The 17419-nt window shown below is 36.3% G+C and overlaps 3 protein-coding genes across 4 annotated transcripts; 1 reads left to right on the top strand and 2 right to left on the bottom strand.

Moving 5' to 3' along the window:
• Window positions 1-2580: 2580 nt before the first annotated feature.
• LOC110797347 (serine/threonine-protein phosphatase PP2A catalytic subunit) lies at window positions 2581-9473 on the top strand. The gene is made up of 11 exons (XM_022002450.2): window positions 2581-2906; window positions 4121-4177; window positions 5225-5308; window positions 5674-5745; window positions 6532-6603; window positions 6756-6796; window positions 7614-7680; window positions 7809-8000; window positions 8083-8172; window positions 8277-8384; window positions 8862-9473. The coding sequence occupies exons 1-11, from the start codon at window positions 2814-2816 to the stop codon at window positions 8925-8927; spliced, it is 942 nt and encodes a 313-aa protein (XP_021858142.1). The 5' UTR covers window positions 2581-2813; the 3' UTR covers window positions 8928-9473.
• A 1639-nt stretch (window positions 9474-11112) lies between these two features.
• Window positions 11113-14152, bottom strand: LOC110797345 (phytoene synthase 2, chloroplastic). Of its 2 annotated transcripts, none has more exons than XM_022002448.2 (6): window positions 13726-14152; window positions 13569-13619; window positions 13187-13350; window positions 12631-12866; window positions 12146-12338; window positions 11113-11436 (listed from the first exon to the last, which is right to left on the bottom strand). In XM_022002448.2, the coding sequence occupies exons 1-6, from the start codon at window positions 14012-14014 to the stop codon at window positions 11266-11268; spliced, it is 1104 nt and encodes a 367-aa protein (XP_021858140.1). In that variant the 5' UTR covers window positions 14015-14152; the 3' UTR covers window positions 11113-11265. The 2 variants fall into 2 exon arrangements, with proteins under 2 accessions (XP_021858140.1, XP_056698896.1); XM_056842918.1 differs by having other exon boundaries at window positions 13569-13615; window positions 13726-13843.
• A 234-nt stretch (window positions 14153-14386) lies between these two features.
• LOC110797344 (phytoene synthase 2, chloroplastic) lies at window positions 14387-16169 on the bottom strand. The gene is made up of 5 exons (XM_022002447.2): window positions 15732-16169; window positions 15584-15634; window positions 15327-15499; window positions 15013-15248; window positions 14387-14883 (listed from the first exon to the last, which is right to left on the bottom strand). Exons 1-5 carry the CDS (start codon window positions 16009-16011, stop codon window positions 14544-14546), a joined length of 1080 nt encoding a protein of 359 aa, XP_021858139.1. The 5' UTR covers window positions 16012-16169; the 3' UTR covers window positions 14387-14543.
• Between the last annotated feature and the right edge of the window lie 1250 nt (window positions 16170-17419).

The following is a 17419-nucleotide window of genomic DNA, read 5'->3' as shown; positions in this document are numbered from 1 at the left end:
AGTTATGATAAGCTAAATTAAGTTCAGATAAGTTTACTTAAACTTATACTCCGTATAAGTTCATGTAAGTGAATATCACGTAAATAGAACACATATACATTTGTGCATCAATTTAATTTGTATTACATATAGATGAAGTTTGCAAATTAGTGCATAATTAACTTTGTTGTAATAAATAAACATACCAAGGTTGATTGTTGATAGATGGTTGGGTTATTATGAAGGAATTATGTCCTTAGACATTTCCGGCAATTACTAAATATAAATAGGAATTAATTATGAAGATAATAAGTTAATTATTTTAGTAATCATATTTGCTTGCTAGAAAATAAATGTGATTAGCAGGACAATATTGATTGGACCTACAACTAAAATATATTAATCCTATAAGGTCACACATATAAGCATTAATTGGAATGGGCCCAAAAGGCCCGATGGCAACCGGTCTGTTAAGGGAAGAATGTTGGGCTTTAGTTTTGTGTTAACCTAAAACTCTCACATTATAATAGTTATAATGTCAGGGATTTAGAAACTACGTGATTGAATATCTGACACAAAAGGAAAACACAAAAACCCTAACTGTCATTCTCTAAACGCCGTACATCCCAAACAAAGCAAGAGACAGATTGTGATCGTTCTCTTCCGTACTAGCATACGTGGGATTCAATTCGTGCTTGTGGACTGAGTAGAGGAGCAACAAGTGGGGCTCTAAGATCTTCGAAGCTTGCATACGAACGGGAGAACACGCTTCAAAGGTGATTATTCTTTCGACTTAATCTGATCTATACTATTGTTATGCATGAGATCCTGTGATAGATGTTAGGAAATTGTTTCCTGAAATTCCGCTTTATGCATCTATATGTTCCTACATATTATTGTTGTTATTACTACAAGTATAAATGTATTTGTTTCATTGATGGAATTAGCATAGTATTAGCATTGGTGGTTGGATGTGCCGTATTATTATTAATGACTAAATCATAACATTAAATATTTTTAAAGCTCGAGCTCAAAGTAAAGTGGAGTTGGCTTAAATAGGCAAATCGAGTGAAAATTGTATGTTACGACTATAGTATACACCAATTTCGTTGTGGAGGTAGAATTCAAGTTCTAAGTGTTCATATGTGTTACATATATACCTATTGAGGTTGATTTATTTACTACATGGAAGAATTGTGTTTATATTGATTTTGATTTCACAACCTATAGAATGTCTATTTATTGAAAAGTAGTTAAGTTAAATAAACTAATTAACGATTCATCGTTCTTATCGTATTTTCACGTAGTTCAAGATAAACAAGTTAAATTAATTTTAGTAAATTAAAGTCAAGTTCATATATATTAGGTATGATAAAGAAAAAGATAAGAAATACCCAAATTAGCAAGTTTGGTTTATAAATTTGCAGTACATGAAGTTATAATGAATTTTGGTTAGTTTTCAGTATGTTAAGAGAAAAATAAGAATATTTAGGTTCAATTAATAACTAAAACAGGTTCATATAATAGATATTATTTGTCATACTCTTGACTCGTGAGGATTTAGCCATGTTACATTTACCTTATTCTTAGTGAATAAATTAATTAGACTGATTAAAAATTATTTTTCGAACAAAAACTTTTTTGTATTTATATGAATTCTTACAAAAGATTATATGATAATCACAATAAACCGTTATACCACATGTCATACCATTCACCTCCTATCTAGCTAACATACTACTGAGCACAATTTGTTAATTAACAGGTGTCAGTATGTCTATTATAAGACTAAATTCTCAGTATTACTTACCTAGTATGCTTCATGGTTCCTTCAATAACCTTATTTTATTTCAAAAAGTGCACAAAACTACCCCACTCAACAAAAGTCAACGACTCACTATTATGTACTCCGTAACCTACTCTATCCGAATGAACTTAAACCGAATGTACTATAAAATAAAAATGGTTAACATATATTAACTTCTCACAATAATATACTCCCTCCGTCCCGGAATACTCGACCCGGTTTGACCGGCACAGAGTTTAAGGGACTTGAATTGACTTATTTAATTTAATAGGTAGTAGTTGATAGTGGGGTAATATTTTAATGTAGTTAGTGGGAGGTGGGTTAAGAGGTGGGGTTGGGGGAGAGTAGGGGTTGAATTTTTAATTATTTTTTGTATGGAGTAGGGGGTAGGTGAGTTAATAGGGGTGGAGTGAGAAATAATATAATATTGTTAGAATATTTCCATTTTTAGAAACAGGTCAAGTATTAAGGGACGGCCCGATAAGGAAAACAGGTCAAGTATTCCGGGACGGAGGGAGTAGTTTTCAATAGATACAAAACTGACTCACCTCAAGATTTTTTTGGTTTGAGTAATAACTTGGGTGTGTTGTTCACGCACTTGAAGTCGAGTGACACAAAAAGGCACGATATCTAGTTTCGAGTAAGCCCAAATATTTTGAAAATTACAAGCGCAAAAAAAAATCTCAATATTAATAAATAATAATAATTCATGAGTTTATTTATTTTTATTTTTATTTTCCAACTAATAAATTACGAAAAAAAAGAAATAAATAAAAAAGGAGTGGTAATCGATGAAAAGCGAGGGTTTTCCAAATTGGTACTTCCCTTCTCCATCTTCCACCACCACCGTTGTTCTCTCTCTTTCTCTCTCCTCCAAATTCTGAATAATCTCTAATCTCTCACTTTCTCTCTCCTCCATTTCTGCCCCTTTCTCTCTCTCACTTTCTCTCTCTTCAACGCTGACGTCGCCAAGGAAGGAGAAAAGGGGGAAGGAGAAGAAGAAGATCTGTTTCTAGGGTTTCCGACGATGAGCTTCGATCCGGTTCCTTCTAACTCTCATCACAATCTCGATGAGCAGATCGGACAGCTCATGCAGTGCAAGCCTCTCTCCGAGCAAGAGGTGATTTAATTCTCTCTCCAATTCTCGCCCCTTTTCTTGCTTTTCTTTGTAATTTTCTGGGTATTTGAGTGGAATGTGCCAGATCGATTTGATTTTTCTGGGTATTTTTGATGAATGTTAAGGGATTTGGTTTGTTGTGGTTAATTCTTTTTGGCAAGAACTATTGTGATCTGTTAATTCGGCCTTTTCCCGCTTTTGTATCGAATGTTTGCGGTAATATGGTAATGCTCGAAAGTTGCAAGATTTGTTCTGGGTTTGTTGATTTTTATTGAATTAGATCCGCTAATGATCCTCAATAATCTTCAAGTTTTGATTTTTTAAGTACTTGAAAGGTGTTTGCATGGCTAGTCACTGATTTGTGGGGATAACGAGGTGATAAGGCTGTAGATTGGCTTTTGTTTTGTGGAAGGAGCTTTTTGTTCTTGGATTTAGGTGGATTAGTGGTAGAAAGAAGGCAATTTGAAGTGTATGGATAAGGGATGAATTGTGGACAAAGACGATAATCTGAATTTATTAATGGCTTCTATTTACATCCATAGATCAAGCCATGTCTGGGTGAAGGAATGTGGAGTTAGGTGGAAAGGGAAGTACTCATCCCAAGAGCTTCATTGCATTAAGAGTGATTCGATGGAAAAAGATCTTGGAAAACAAACAAGAGGCTGGCTTACATGTTATGTTCTGCTCAGCTTATCTGCTGGATACTTTACTCAAGTTATCAAGAAAATTTTACAAATTGGATCCATGTTTTATCGAGTCGTACTCCAACACGTTCCAACTTGCAAATTAATTCTGCCTCCAATTGGTGGTTGTTTGTTCTATGTTACGTTGTTTCAGAACAGTTCTTAATATTCAGTAATTGTAATGGTGTTTGATGCCCTGATGCTATGTTTATATGTTGCAAGTACTTTCGTGTAAACATGGCTCACTAGGGGACCGATCTATTCAGTCATATCTTTTCTTATATTTCTTTTCTTTACAAGCCAGGTAATTTGTCCGATGAATTGTTAGTGACATTAGCCTTGCATGTGAAAGATACTCCTAGAGTTGTAGGTGAGAGAATACTTTTGGTAAAACAAGCTGTGGCAATTTATTTATACGGAGTATAACACAACTACTGTATTTTATATAGCTCTTGATGCTGACAGTTCTTTCTAGTTATTCAGTTCACCTGATTGTTGGTGTATCATCCTGAATTACTTTCTTTCACTGTGCAGGTTAGGACCTTATGTGAAAAGGCAAAGGAGATATTGATGGATGAAAGCAATGTTCAGGTGTGCTGTCTTCATGCTTTATTTTTGTTTTCGACTGCATGTTTATTTTTCTTATTGATACTATGTCAGATAGCTTACAGTTGTTGCCTTGTTGGTAGTGGTGTGAAAGTGATATTGGTGCGTGTTGGCTACTTTTGTTGTACATGTTTCTGAAGGATGGATTTTAAAAAGTTCAACTGAATTCCGATTTATACAAGAGTTCAACTTCTATGGTCAAAGTTTTATGATTATTATGCTGTTGTCCTCATTCCAACAATTTAAACTTATTCTTCAGCGATCTTGAATGCTCCTTGAAAGTGATTCTAATTATGTCAAACTATTTATGCTGCTTCAAAATCTGAAAGATGTCTGTTTGTCACCTTTTGTGTAGAATTACTCTTGTTTCTTGCCTGTATTTCATTTTCATCTGGTTACTTGATCGAGGAACTAGCATTTTGCTTGATGACAATCCTTGCCAGTACTTCCTCAGTCCCAAAAAGTATACTCCAGTTTTATATTGCAAATGTCTGGTCAATTGGAAATTTGGAATTGATAAAGAATGTAATAGTTGTAATGAGAATAAAGTAAGTGGACACGTGACTATTAAAGAAATGGAGCATTTTTTGAGATACATCACAAAAAGGAAAATGGTGCATACTTTTAGGGACGGAGGGATAACAGACATAGTCATAAACCAGCCATTGCTTGATGTTCAGTGTTGGTTTAGTTTGGGTCTTTTGGACACAGTGTAATCTATTTCTGTCTGTTGACGTTCATGGATGATGCTTTAGTTGCTTGTTACTCTTCACACAATTATGGGTAATAGGGTTATGGTGGGATTCTGTTTTGTTTTCCATGTGCTTATGTTGTCCTGGGCACTTGTTAGTGTGTGTCTATGTTATTTTTGGGTGGAATTACTTATTATTCTGTATCTTGTATTGGATATTGTCTTTCTTTATTGCCCCTCTTACCTATAAACTGCTTTTACCTAATAAAAATCATTGCTGATTAGCTTATGGTCATGCCAGTATATTGTTTTAACCCTCGTTTTATATTGTCTAAATGCAGCCTGTGAAAAGTCCTGTTACAATTTGTGGTGACATCCATGGGCAGTTTCATGATCTCGCGGAGCTTTTTCGTATTGGGGGGAAGGTATGCATCCTGTTGGGGCACCTTGTTCTATTGGCCGTTGATTTTAACTGTGTCTATCATGCAAAAAACACAATGCAGCTATAAATGCAAGGAGGTAGCTTATCCGTAGTTGGTAGAGTTTTAATTTGTTTTTGAACACAAAACCCTTCTCACATAACACTGACACAAAATTCTAGTCAAGGACATTTTATTTTACACTTGGAGTTCATTAATTTTTATATTGTGTTGAAAATCATAATGCTTTTGAACAAGCCGATTAAACTATGTTAGGTGTGAATGTACTTGTATTGAGTGTGTATGTATTTTGGGTCTTATATTTATATTGCAGTTTTGCCATTGTTACTGACTTTGCCTTTTGATTGTAGTGTCCAGATACAAATTACTTATTTATGGGCGATTATGTTGACCGAGGATATTATTCAGTGGAGACTGTAACGGTGAGTACTATTCAGTTTGCCTTATGTTTGGAAGTAAATTAATAGATAATAGTGAGTCAGGAAAGCATTCTGTTGTATATCATGCTTGTGTTAGTGAGGATGACAGTTGGAAGCTTATTCGTATCGCAGAAACAATATTTAACTGGAAGGCTCATCGTCATTTGCTTAAATAGGAGTTTTTGTAAAACTATATTTTTATAATCCAAGAGAAGTTGTGTTCATTTGTGTACATGCTACTGATCTAATTTAAAGTTTAAGGAGAGGCAAGGTTCAAGCATTTTAGGAGAGAGGGTTGCGATAAATGGGGTTGGAAACAGCCTTCCTCAATGTTTATTGTACGAACTAAATTTCAAGCGAATTGCTTGATATGTGGTGATGGAGCAGTGGATCACTGTTCCCTCTCTTAATTGATGAGAAAGCAGATTATACCTGTAACATGACCTTTGTTGTATTTTTTTGACTCTTTGCTAGCATGTTTGATAGTGATAGTGATTGTGTGATTCTTCTAAAAGTAAAATAAAAATAAAATAGTGATTGTAGGATCGGTTTCTTTCCCTGTCTGCCTAGGTGATTACGGTGTATGACTTTGGGCTGGCAATTGTCCGCGCTGATTGTTGGTAACGACCACAGTTATCAGATATATCTAGGCCCACCACTGATATTGGTTTCCGTTTCTAAGATAATATGTATAATTCACTCTATAAATTATGTGAGGGTGTCTTGTGATGATACTTGATAATCTGTAGAGTTGGACGTTGATTTTGTGAACATTGTTTCCTTATTCAGCTCCTGGTTGCACTTAAAGTCCGCTATTCCCAGAGGATCACCATTCTTAGAGGCAATCATGAAAGTCGTCAGGTAAAAGTCTTCATCTTATTGAGTGTTTAGATTTGAGTTGTTTCTGCATTGCTGTAGGTCATCCATTTCTAATTTCCAACCAAAAGACTATTCACTAGACATTTCTAATTTATTGTGTTAATATGATTTTCTTTGGTGGTGCTTTTTGACAGATTACTCAAGTTTATGGGTTCTATGATGAATGCCTACGGAAGTGAGTATCTAACCCTCAAATTCTATTTAGTCTGTATTCAGATGACTATGGCTTTTGTTGTTTGAGGAACTCCATGCTTTTAGTTAGACAATTCTGATTAGAGAAATTCTTTTCATGGAGATGATTGTAACAGAACTATCAATATGCCAATTTATTTGCTTGTAGGTGCAGTACCTACCTTGTGTGAAATCACCCGAATGACTTATGATTTATTTGCTTGTCATTTCACCTTTCGTTAGTTGGTTAAGCATGACTTATTACTTTCTGTAATTTATCTTCGAAAGCCTGTCCACACTTTTCTTTTATTTCTTTGTGCTGATGGGTAATTCATGCGACGGCGCATGATGGTTTTGAGGCATAGACTTGCCATCTAGGGCATGTTCAGCTATATGTTGACGCTCTATCAAGTTGGAAGCGGGCCATGTGGCAGATGAAAGCCTTGTTTCTTTGGGCCTTAAAGTGCAGGAGATTGTTTAAAGGCTGGACGATGGAATTTATGTCATGGTTGGGTGGGTTCCATAAATTGGTGTTACCTATCAGTTGTAACCCAATCACTTTGTATTCTAATTGCTGACTTGCTCCATCTTTATTTGTTTTTCTTGTAATTAGTACTATCTTGTTTGCTGTTGTGCGAGTGGTTAAAAGTTGGGACTAGGACTAGCAGTGTTCTGAGAGCAGTAACACAAGGATTTAGAATTTTGTCTTGGGAAGGTTATGCACAAGTAACATGTAAAATTTTGATTGTTTTATTAGTAAGTTTAACCCTGCAGTTTGCGAACACAAACTTATGTATGCTTGAATTTCCCTTGCTTTACAGGTATGGAAATGCCAATGTCTGGAAGACCTTCACAGATTTGTTTGATTATTTTCCTCTGACTGCATTGGTGAGCACACTTCTGTAATTTGTTTTTGCTTTATGCTCATCTGTTTTAATTTTATATTACCTTGTTTGTTGTTTTAGGTGCTGACATGTCTTTAAATGTCTCATTCTTTTTTTCTTTTATGTTGGTAGGTGGAATCTGAAATATTTTGTCTTCACGGTGGATTGTCGCCGTCCATTGAAACTCTTGATAATATACGGAATTTCGATCGTGTCCAAGAAGTCCCCCACGAGGGACCTATGTGTGATCTCTTGTGGTCTGACCCTGATGACCGTTGTGGTTGGGGTATATCACCCAGGGGAGCTGGATACACTTTTGGCCAAGTATATTTTCCAGCCTCTTTTTGCTTATTCTGCTTCTTATCATTTTCTTGGAACTTTCTGATTGTTCTGATTCTTTATGCAGGACATATCTGATCAATTTAACCACACCAATAACCTAAAGCTGATTGCCAGAGCTCACCAACTGGTGATGGAGGGATTCAACTGGGCACATGTGGGTGACAATATCTTCATCTTATAGTTCAATTTTTTGCTTATTTTTCTGTCTGAGTTTTTATTTTATCGATACGTGGTTGAATTTCTTTTATCCTTTCTCAGGACCAAAAAGTGGTGACAATTTTTAGTGCTCCTAACTACTGTTATCGTTGTGGAAATATGGCATCCATTCTGGAAGTTGATGACTGCAAAGGCCACACATTTATTCAGGTATGCATTGCTTATGCTCCGTTTGGCCTGGTGTAAAACGTTTATGGTGCAAAATGATTTTCCACAGAAAACTCCCAAGGGAAAACACAATTCCAAATTAGTTTTCCTTTGTTTGGTTCCTTAAAAGAAAATGAGAAGATGGTGAGGATTGAGGGAAGAAGGGAGAGAGAGGTAAGGTGGAAAAGCGTTTTCCCTCCCTTTCAAATGGAAAAAAGGTTTTTCCACCTTTGAGGGAGTTATGGAAAATTATTTTTCATCCCTTGTCTAACCAAACAACGTAAAATGAATTGTATAAGGGGAAAATCGTTTTCATTTACACCCTACCAAACAGTCTTAGTTTCTGAGATCTTATCACATGCGATGTACGGTATAAATAAATAAGCTTGTACGAGTGATTGTCTAGGCTGCTGTCTTAGTGATTGCTGTAGATAGATGTGTATGGGTAGGTGCTTGATAGTTTAAACTATAATATTGCAGTTTGAGCCCGCTCCAAGAAGAGGGGAGCCCGATGTGACCCGGAGGACACCTGATTATTTCCTGTGATTTGAAGTAGCCAATGACGAGATGGTTTGTGGTGGTGGAAAGCCTCCTACCTGACCTGACCCGACCCTAAGTTATTGAGCGCTGTTACATGGATTAGCGGTTGTTAGTCATTCTCCTATATATGGTGATGAATGGATTGCTAATCACAATGTGATAAATACAGCAGATAAAATCTTGTTTTGACTTGATGCTTCTAGATTATTATGGTGAATTTCGCGAAAGAGAGGAGTCTACGGAGCTTTGTAGGAGGGATATGTACCGATTTCCAGCAAAACATTGTGGTATCTTTAACGCCAATTTTCTTTGCTTTTCTCGGTCCTTTTTTGGCCTTTTTTTTTTTAATATTGTCTTCTAATTTTTTTTGTTTATTCAATGTAGAAGAATGGTTGTTTGGTTGGCAGGGGGTTCTTGTAGAGAGACAAATAGTTAATTTCCTATTTCAATGGGTGCTTTATATAATTTTTTCCCCCAATTAGTCCCAAGAATTCTGTATTAGTGCCTGCATTTTCATCTATTTTCAAGTTTCCCGGGTCAGCGTCTTCACTTACAATCTCGCCCAAGAATTCTGTGTTTTAGACTAGTTTTTAAAGTTCTGCATCAGTTTCACTTTTGTAATACTGCTGTCTTAATCAATTAAAGGATGAATTGTGTAGTAAAATGCCCAGTACCCGTGCGTGTAGTGCCCAAAGCCTATCAATCGCGGTTTATAATGGTGGAATAGTCTATGTTGAAGAGAGATTGTAGTTCGTTTGCGTTTGCATTATGTAGCTGAACATTCGAAGTTGATCGAAAAAGCTGATCCAAAGAAAAGTGTAGCTGCAATTTTGTGGCAAAGTTGAGTGTATCTTAATTATTACCCAAATAATTATAGTTACTGAAGCAGTGTGCCACAGCAAACGATGGCTGTAGGCGTACCGGGTTGTGCTCTGTGCTAAGCCCACATATCTTGACTTGAACGTCCACACTAAGCCCGCTTGTTCCGTGCTAGACTGGGCCGTACCAATTTTTTTGAAAAGGCGGCCTGGACACAACAAAAAGCCCATGTGCCCTCGGGCCTCGTTCCTAGGCCTAATTTCAATCAATGAAATGTGTTTTGTCGTGTTTTCCTCAAAAAAATCAGCCCCGACCCCTACATATGGCCCACAACCTGCTGGGAAGGCCGTGCTTTTTTCGTGCCATATCTCGGGCCAGCCTAGCAAGGTTGGTTTTGGAGCTGAATAATGGTGCACATGGTGCATACTGCATAGGGCCCTGCTGCAGTGCTGCATAATAATGTTTCCTTTGGCATTTTTATTGAATCCATAATTTTAGCATAAGCGTAAACGCTTAAGCAGTCCTCTTTGTACTCCCAAATTTTACTTGTTTCGTCAAGTTGTTGGTAATTGTTTGCCTCTATTTATCCAGTAATTTCTGGTACAATATATACTGGATAAAATAGAGGCAAACAATTACCAACAAAATGGCATCTTTAAGAAGGAATATGATGAAACTGGTTTTCTTTCCTGGTAATGAAACACTTTTCGGATTTTTTGTTCAGAAAGAGGATCAAAACACTTATTGGATAGAACAAGGAAGCTTTGATTTTGATTTTGGAACCCTAATGAATAGTAAGGCTCTGTTCTCTTCACCTTATTTTCACTTATTTCAGGTCTAATAAGATAAGATAAGATAAGATAAGATAAAATAAGATAAGATAAAATAAGATAAGTTCAGGGCCAATAAGATAAGATAAGATAAGATAAGTTCAGGGTCAATAAGATAAGATAAGATAAGTTCAGGGCCAATAAGATAAGATAAGATAAGATAAGGTGAGATAAATATTACATAAAGTAATACTATAAGTTTCAATAAGATAAAGGTCAATAAGATAAGATAAGGGTTAATAAGATAAGATAAGATAAGGGTCAATAAGTTCAGATAAGATAAGATAAAGGTCAATAAGATAAGATAAGATAAAATAAGATAAGTTCAGGGCTAATAAAATAAGATAAGATAAGTGAAATTCAGGTGAAGAGAACACTACCTAAGTAGTTCATACCTTAGTTGCTGAGTTGAAGTTGAAGTGCTTGGTTTTGTTTTTCAAAGGAAATAGGAGGATCCTTTTAGTTTTAATGTTAAACCTGTGGGATTATTGTGCATGGTTTAATCTTAAAATCGCGGGGCTTAATGTACAACCACTAAAACCTTATCTGTGTCAAAAGCTGAAAATCAATGTTATTTTCATGGGTGGAAATTTTAGTACGTCTCTGATTCCTTGATTTTGATACATCTGATGTTTCACAAGAGTTGACAGTACATATGTAAATGGAACTTTGTGTTGGTGGATTAGTGAGATTAATCAACGAGGGACGACCTTTTCTGGACACCAACCCATGGCTTTGCCGTAAGCTAGTGGCAGCGTTAGCAGCTTCTCCGTGTTCCCGACTTTAGCTCGTGTGGTTAAGTTGTCGTAATTGTTTGCCTCTATTTTATCCAATATCTTCCGGTACAACAGCATTGATGCCCACACCTAGGTTTAATCAAATTTAACAACCCCTCAGTTTTGTCAGTCAGTAGTATGTATCAGTTTATGCATGATATGCTGATTAAGTTTAGTCTTTCAGTCTTTAGCAGTAACATTCTTTTGGGGTGAGAAAAACCATATACTTAAAGATGGAGGTGGGCCGGGATGGGTCAGGATTTGGGCCGAGTCCAAGGGTCATGTGCCTGAACTGGCCCATCCACTCTGCATCGGGCTGTCGGGCCGGGCCCTCGTGCTGTGCCTTGTCATTCTTTTTTCAAATAAATGCGGCCCACGACTTCGTGTCGGACCGTGCTTTTTTCGTGTCTTGGGCCACGTTTTTTATGCCGGGGCGGGTCAGTCCTCGGCCATAGTTTTATGCCTTGTCGTTCTTTTTCCAAAAAATGTGGCACACGCCCCACGACTTCGTGCTCGTGCCTGGCCGTGCTTTTTTCTTGTCTTGGGCATGGCTTTTATTTTTTTGAACTTGTGGCCCGGCCCACCGCCATCTTTACATATATGTTTGCGATTACTCTCTCTGGTTCTGAGTACAAACTTCGATTCTTCTCTTAGAATATACAAGTATATATTGATGTATTCATAGTGATATTATGTGTTTTTTTTATATGTGTGATGAAGCAGTATATTCATAGTGATATATATTGCTAGATTCATAGTGATATTACGTTTTTTTTATATGAGTTAGTATGTTGCATACCGGCCACCTACTGGCGATGTCTAGCTGAGAAGCAATATACTCTCCTTGATCGTAATAGTATCTTGCTCTCTTTATCTGCATCTTCGTGAATTCCCGCCATTTCTCTGTGACATTCCCGGACAATATATCATCGTCTGTCAACCCAAACTCTCTTAGCTCGTCTTGTGGAAGGTACACTCTCCCCCTAGAAGCACTGAATCAAAGAAACAAACATATCTGAGAGTTAATCAGCTGATTTTTAACCCTAATTATGGAGTAATAAGTAGAGAATTTAGAGTTTACTCTTCTGCTACATCTCTGAGGATGTTAATCAGCTGATTTTTAACCCTAATTATGGAGTAATAAGTAGAGTCTGAGGATGTTAATCAGCTGATTTATGGAGCAATAAGTAGAGAGTTTAACTCTTCTGCTACATATCTGAGGATGTTAATCAGCTGATTTTTAACCCTAATTATGGAGTAATAAGTATAAAATTTAGAGTTTACTCTTCTGCTACATCTCTGAGGATGTTAGTTAGCTGGTTTCCGATTCCTAAGCAAACGACTGCATTGTAAATGCTTTCAGTAGAAGTGTCAGATTCTGGTGAAATTCCTGCTATAGGGAGAGCCATTAAGCAACCTGTTACAGCTACATAGTAGCAGTACAGTATAAGCTCTTCGTAGTTCTCGTAACGAGTTTTCCATGTGTCCATTCTCATCCCTTTGAGCAAATCTTTGAAAGGCTAATCACCAAGAAAAAAGTAAATTATTGTCAAAAAAAAAAGCCAAGAAGAATAACAGTGGTAAGGCTCCGTTTGGTAGAGTGTAAAACGTTTTCATGGAATACGATTTTCCCCTTTTCAATCATTTTACGTTGTTTGGTTTGTCAAGTTTATGAAAAACAATTTTTCATAGCTCTTTCGAAGGTGGAAAAACAAAGGAAAAATAGTTTGGAACTGTGTTTGTTTTCCATGGAAAATCATTTTGTACTTCAAACGTTTTATACCAAACCAAACAGAGCCGTAAAAGGAAGAGTCTAGGAGAAAAGTTGTGCAGGAGAAACCTCAATGTCAAGGGGAAATCTCTGAACACTGTCAGCTAAAGCAGTGTCTGCTATATCTTGAGGACAACCATTGAAGATGTCTTCAAGCTTCTTTTCCCAGCTATCTAACTCAGCCTCGCTTGCGAGTTTCTCATCTACTAACTCATCTGTCCTTTGCCCCCAAGCTGCAGGTTAGGGATAATGAAGCATTTGTCTAAATATTTCAGCCAAATTCTATAATTTGATCCATATTAGGAATCTTTATCTTTTTGTTACAGAGTGTTTGATTAATTTATGAATCATTGGTCTAAATATTTCAGCCAAATTCTGTTCTTTGATCCTTATTTGGAATCTTGATCTTTTTGTTACAGTGTGTTTGGTTAAGTTAGGGAGACAAACATACCATAGACTGCCCAAACTGCTTTCTTTCTTTCTTCAGTCATCAGCAAACTTCCTGAACCATTTTCCATCAGACTCGAAAATTGAAAAAAACAAAACAAAAAAACCCGAACTAAGATGCTTAATTAAGTAGTAAAATAGTATTAAGAGGTGAAAACTACCTAGATAGTAGGTGGTAGAACGTTCAGAACAGATTTGTTTACAAGTTTCATAAGCCTCTTTAAGAAGAGCAGGATCAAACTGTGTTTCTTTCTTGGATAATGATATGAAACCCTTAAACTGCCTCTCAATAACTTGTTTGATTTTTAATTCAACGAGAGGATCAACGCCTTTATCGGATAGAACAAGGGCGCTTCTCGGGTTGCTTCTCGATTTTCGAATCAACGAGGTTCGGCCAAGTTTAGCAGGCTTCAGGTGCAGGAACTGCAACTCTAATGAATAGTTGTTCATATTTCAGTGATTTCTTTAAAGGGTAATTTTTTTTATTTGATGTTTTATACTATTTATATACATAGGATTTAAAAGGGATATCTACTTGGTTACATTCTTACCAAATTTGGTTTCATTTGTTAGAAGAAAAAAGGAGGAAAGTTTGGATGATTTGATCTTGATTGGTTGTTATCTAACTACATTCTTTAAAGAGTGGGGCTAAATTTACTGATAACCACTAAAAAATTGTCAAAATCAGCATCATTTTCACTGGTAGAAGTTTCAGTACGTCTCTGTTTTCTAGACTTTGATATTTTTGGTTGTTTTAATGTGAAAAATTAGCTCCATTTTGTGTTCATTTCTGGTTAATAATAGTCTTCTTTGACCATGATATAATACAACAATGCTATTACTTCCTGTCTTAACTTAATCATATGTGCAATTACTCAATTAGTATTACAATGATCAAAGAGTTTACCATGAAACTTTTCTTATGAACAACATAATCAGTGTTTAATTAGCACTAATGCACTGGTTCTGTTCTTGGGTACTACCACCCTGTGGCTTTCGCATAAGCTAATGGCAGCAACATAAGTTTCTCAGCATTCCCTAATTTTGCTCGCTTTGTTAAGTTGTCGTAATTGTTTCTCTCTATCCTGTCCAAGATTGCTCGATATAGCATCAATGACGCCCACACCGGCCACCTACTTTCGCTGTTTAGCTGAGAAACACCTTGTTCTGCTAGATCATAATAGTATCTTGCCCTAACTATCTGCTTCTTTGTGAATTCCCTCCATTTCTCTGAGACATTCTTTGAGAAAATGTCCTTGTCTGTTAGTCCAAACTCTCTGAGCTCGTCTTGTGGAAGGTACACTCTCCCCCTTAAAGCACTACATTGAAAAAAATAGGCACTATTAGTTCACTGAACTGAACTGAGCGGAACTTAACTGAACTGAACTGAACTGAACCGAAAAATAAGTTATGAAACTGAAAATAAGCCAAAAAGAACAGGGCCTTACTCTTCTTCTACATCTCTTAGGATGTTAGTCAGTTGGAAAGCAGTACCCAAGGAAAGAGCGGCTTTATAAACGCTTTCTGTGGAACTTGCAAACTCTGGTGAAATTCCTGCTATCGGAATAGTCATTAACCCACCAGTTCCTGATACATAGTAGCAATACAGTTCAAGCTCTTCATAGTTCTCATAGCGTTTTTTCCACGTGTCCATTCTCATTCCTTTCATCAAGTCTTTGAACGGCTATTTGTCAAGAAATGTAAGTTAGTGTAGCAAAACTAACAGGAAAAAAAAAGCAACAAGAAATCTAAGGAAAACTACCTTGATGTCAAGGGGAAATCGTTGGACAGTGTCAGCCAAAGCGGCATCAATTTTGTCATGAGGGCGTCCATCAAAGATATCCTCGAGCCTCTTTTCCCAGCTATCCAACACAGCTGAGTCCGTGAGACGGGAATTTGGACCATCCACTAGCTCATCAATCCTGTGGGTCCAAGCTGTTAACCAGGGCATCATAGTAATTATCAGCAAAATCTTGTGTAAAGTAATTTAACAGATATAGGGAGAGTGGGAGACTGCACCATATATAGCCCATATTGCTTTCTTCCTTTCTTCAGTCAACAGCAAACTTCCTGTACCAAGATTCAAAACAAAAATGCATGAATTAAGAATCATAAGAAGTAGAATGGAACAAGATAGGTAAAAGGCCAGGGTGATGAAACCATATACCCAGATAATAGCTTGTAGAATTCTGAGCACAGATTTTTCTGCAGCTGTTATAGGCCTCTGTTAGAAGGGTAGGATCTAAATGGGTCTGTTTTCTGGGAATCACACCCTTAGACTGCCTCTCAATGCCCTTATTGGATAGAACAAGAAAGCTTGTTGATTTTCTTCTATGTAACTCAAATTTAGGAGCTTTATTGACCTTTAATTTTTGCATTAAGCCATTTTTATGTGCAGTACCTGTAGTCTGCAGATACAGAAACTGCATGGCTAATGAACTGTACATAGTTTTTCTGATCTGAGTTGAAGTTCAAGTACTTGCTTTAAACTCTAAAGTCACAATTTGTTTTTCAAAGGAGAATACAGAGGATCCTTATTGTTTTAAGGTTAAAGGTCGAGTTTAAAGACAAATGAATTATCATGCACAATGCACACACTATCACACACCTGGTTAAACTGATTGTGGTTTAAGGTTGATTGGTGGTCAACTTGTCATTAACTATTAATCACAAAAGCGTGGGGCTAATTGTATAACCACTAAAACCTTAAATAGTGTCAAAATCAAGGTTTTTTCATGGGTGGAAATTTTAACAGTGTCAAAATCAAGGTATTTTCATGGGTGGAAATTTTAGTACGTCTCTGAATCTCTGATTCTTTGATTTTGATACATTTATTTGTTTCAGAAGATTTGGCAAGCAGTACATGAATTCTTTTAGCCCTTATAAAGTACAGCGCGTCTCCTGTGAGACCAGTCACACCATCAACTTGATGGTGAGACGAGCGCGAAACCAATAGCGTACCTCCCTAAAACTATATATATATATAAAAAAAGTAACAGATCTAAACTATAGAAGTAACATACCTAAACGTAAAAAAGTACCTCCTCTAAAATTATAAATAAAAAAAAAGAGAAAAAAGTAAATGTCTAAATTATAAAAGTAACATACCTAAACTAAAAATGTACCTCCCCTAAAACTATTCCGTATAAAAAAAAAAGTAACATGTCTAAACTATAGAAGTAACATACCTAATCTAAAAAAGTATCTCATCTAAAATTATAAAAAAAAGTAACATGTCTAAATTATAGAAGTAACATACCTAAACTAAAAAAAATACCTCCTCTAAAATTATTAAAAAAAAAAATTAACATGTCTAAACTATAGAAGTAACATACCTAAATTCGCAAGTGTGAACTGATCTCATCATCAGTTGATGGTGAGGACAGTCTCATATAAGAATTTGGGTATAAAGTATATGCTCATTTTGTTATCAAAATCATTTCTCTAAATCTTGTCTGAAATTCTTTAATATAAATCTAAAATGACAGCATCTGAAATGCGATTCAGGTTTCAGAACTTCTGCTCATTTAACAAAGCACTTAAGTGGTACAAAAAGTCACTGAACTGGTATAGACAGTAAGACAGAAAAGTCCACAAAATTTAGAGATATGAGGAGATCCAAATAAAAATCCACAAAGTGGGTCAAATTTGGTCACAAAATGTGCATTAGGTGGGCGATTTTGGTACATTTTTAAATTTTAGGAAACGGAAAACGTTAGAGGTCCAGACGCTTCCCACATACCCCATGGGTCCCCGAGGGTTATTTGAGTGTTTAGAAGCATCTCCTCGGCCTCCAAAGGGCATTTAAAGGGACTTTTGAAAAAACGCGCGTTGCGTACTAAATGACATTCCAGG

The sequence above is a fragment of the Spinacia oleracea genome, chromosome 4, assembly GCF_020520425.1.
Source record: "Spinacia oleracea cultivar Varoflay chromosome 4, BTI_SOV_V1, whole genome shotgun sequence".
NCBI lineage: Eukaryota > Viridiplantae > Streptophyta > Magnoliopsida > Caryophyllales > Amaranthaceae > Spinacia > Spinacia oleracea.
This window is presented reverse-complemented; position numbering and strand designations above follow the sequence as displayed.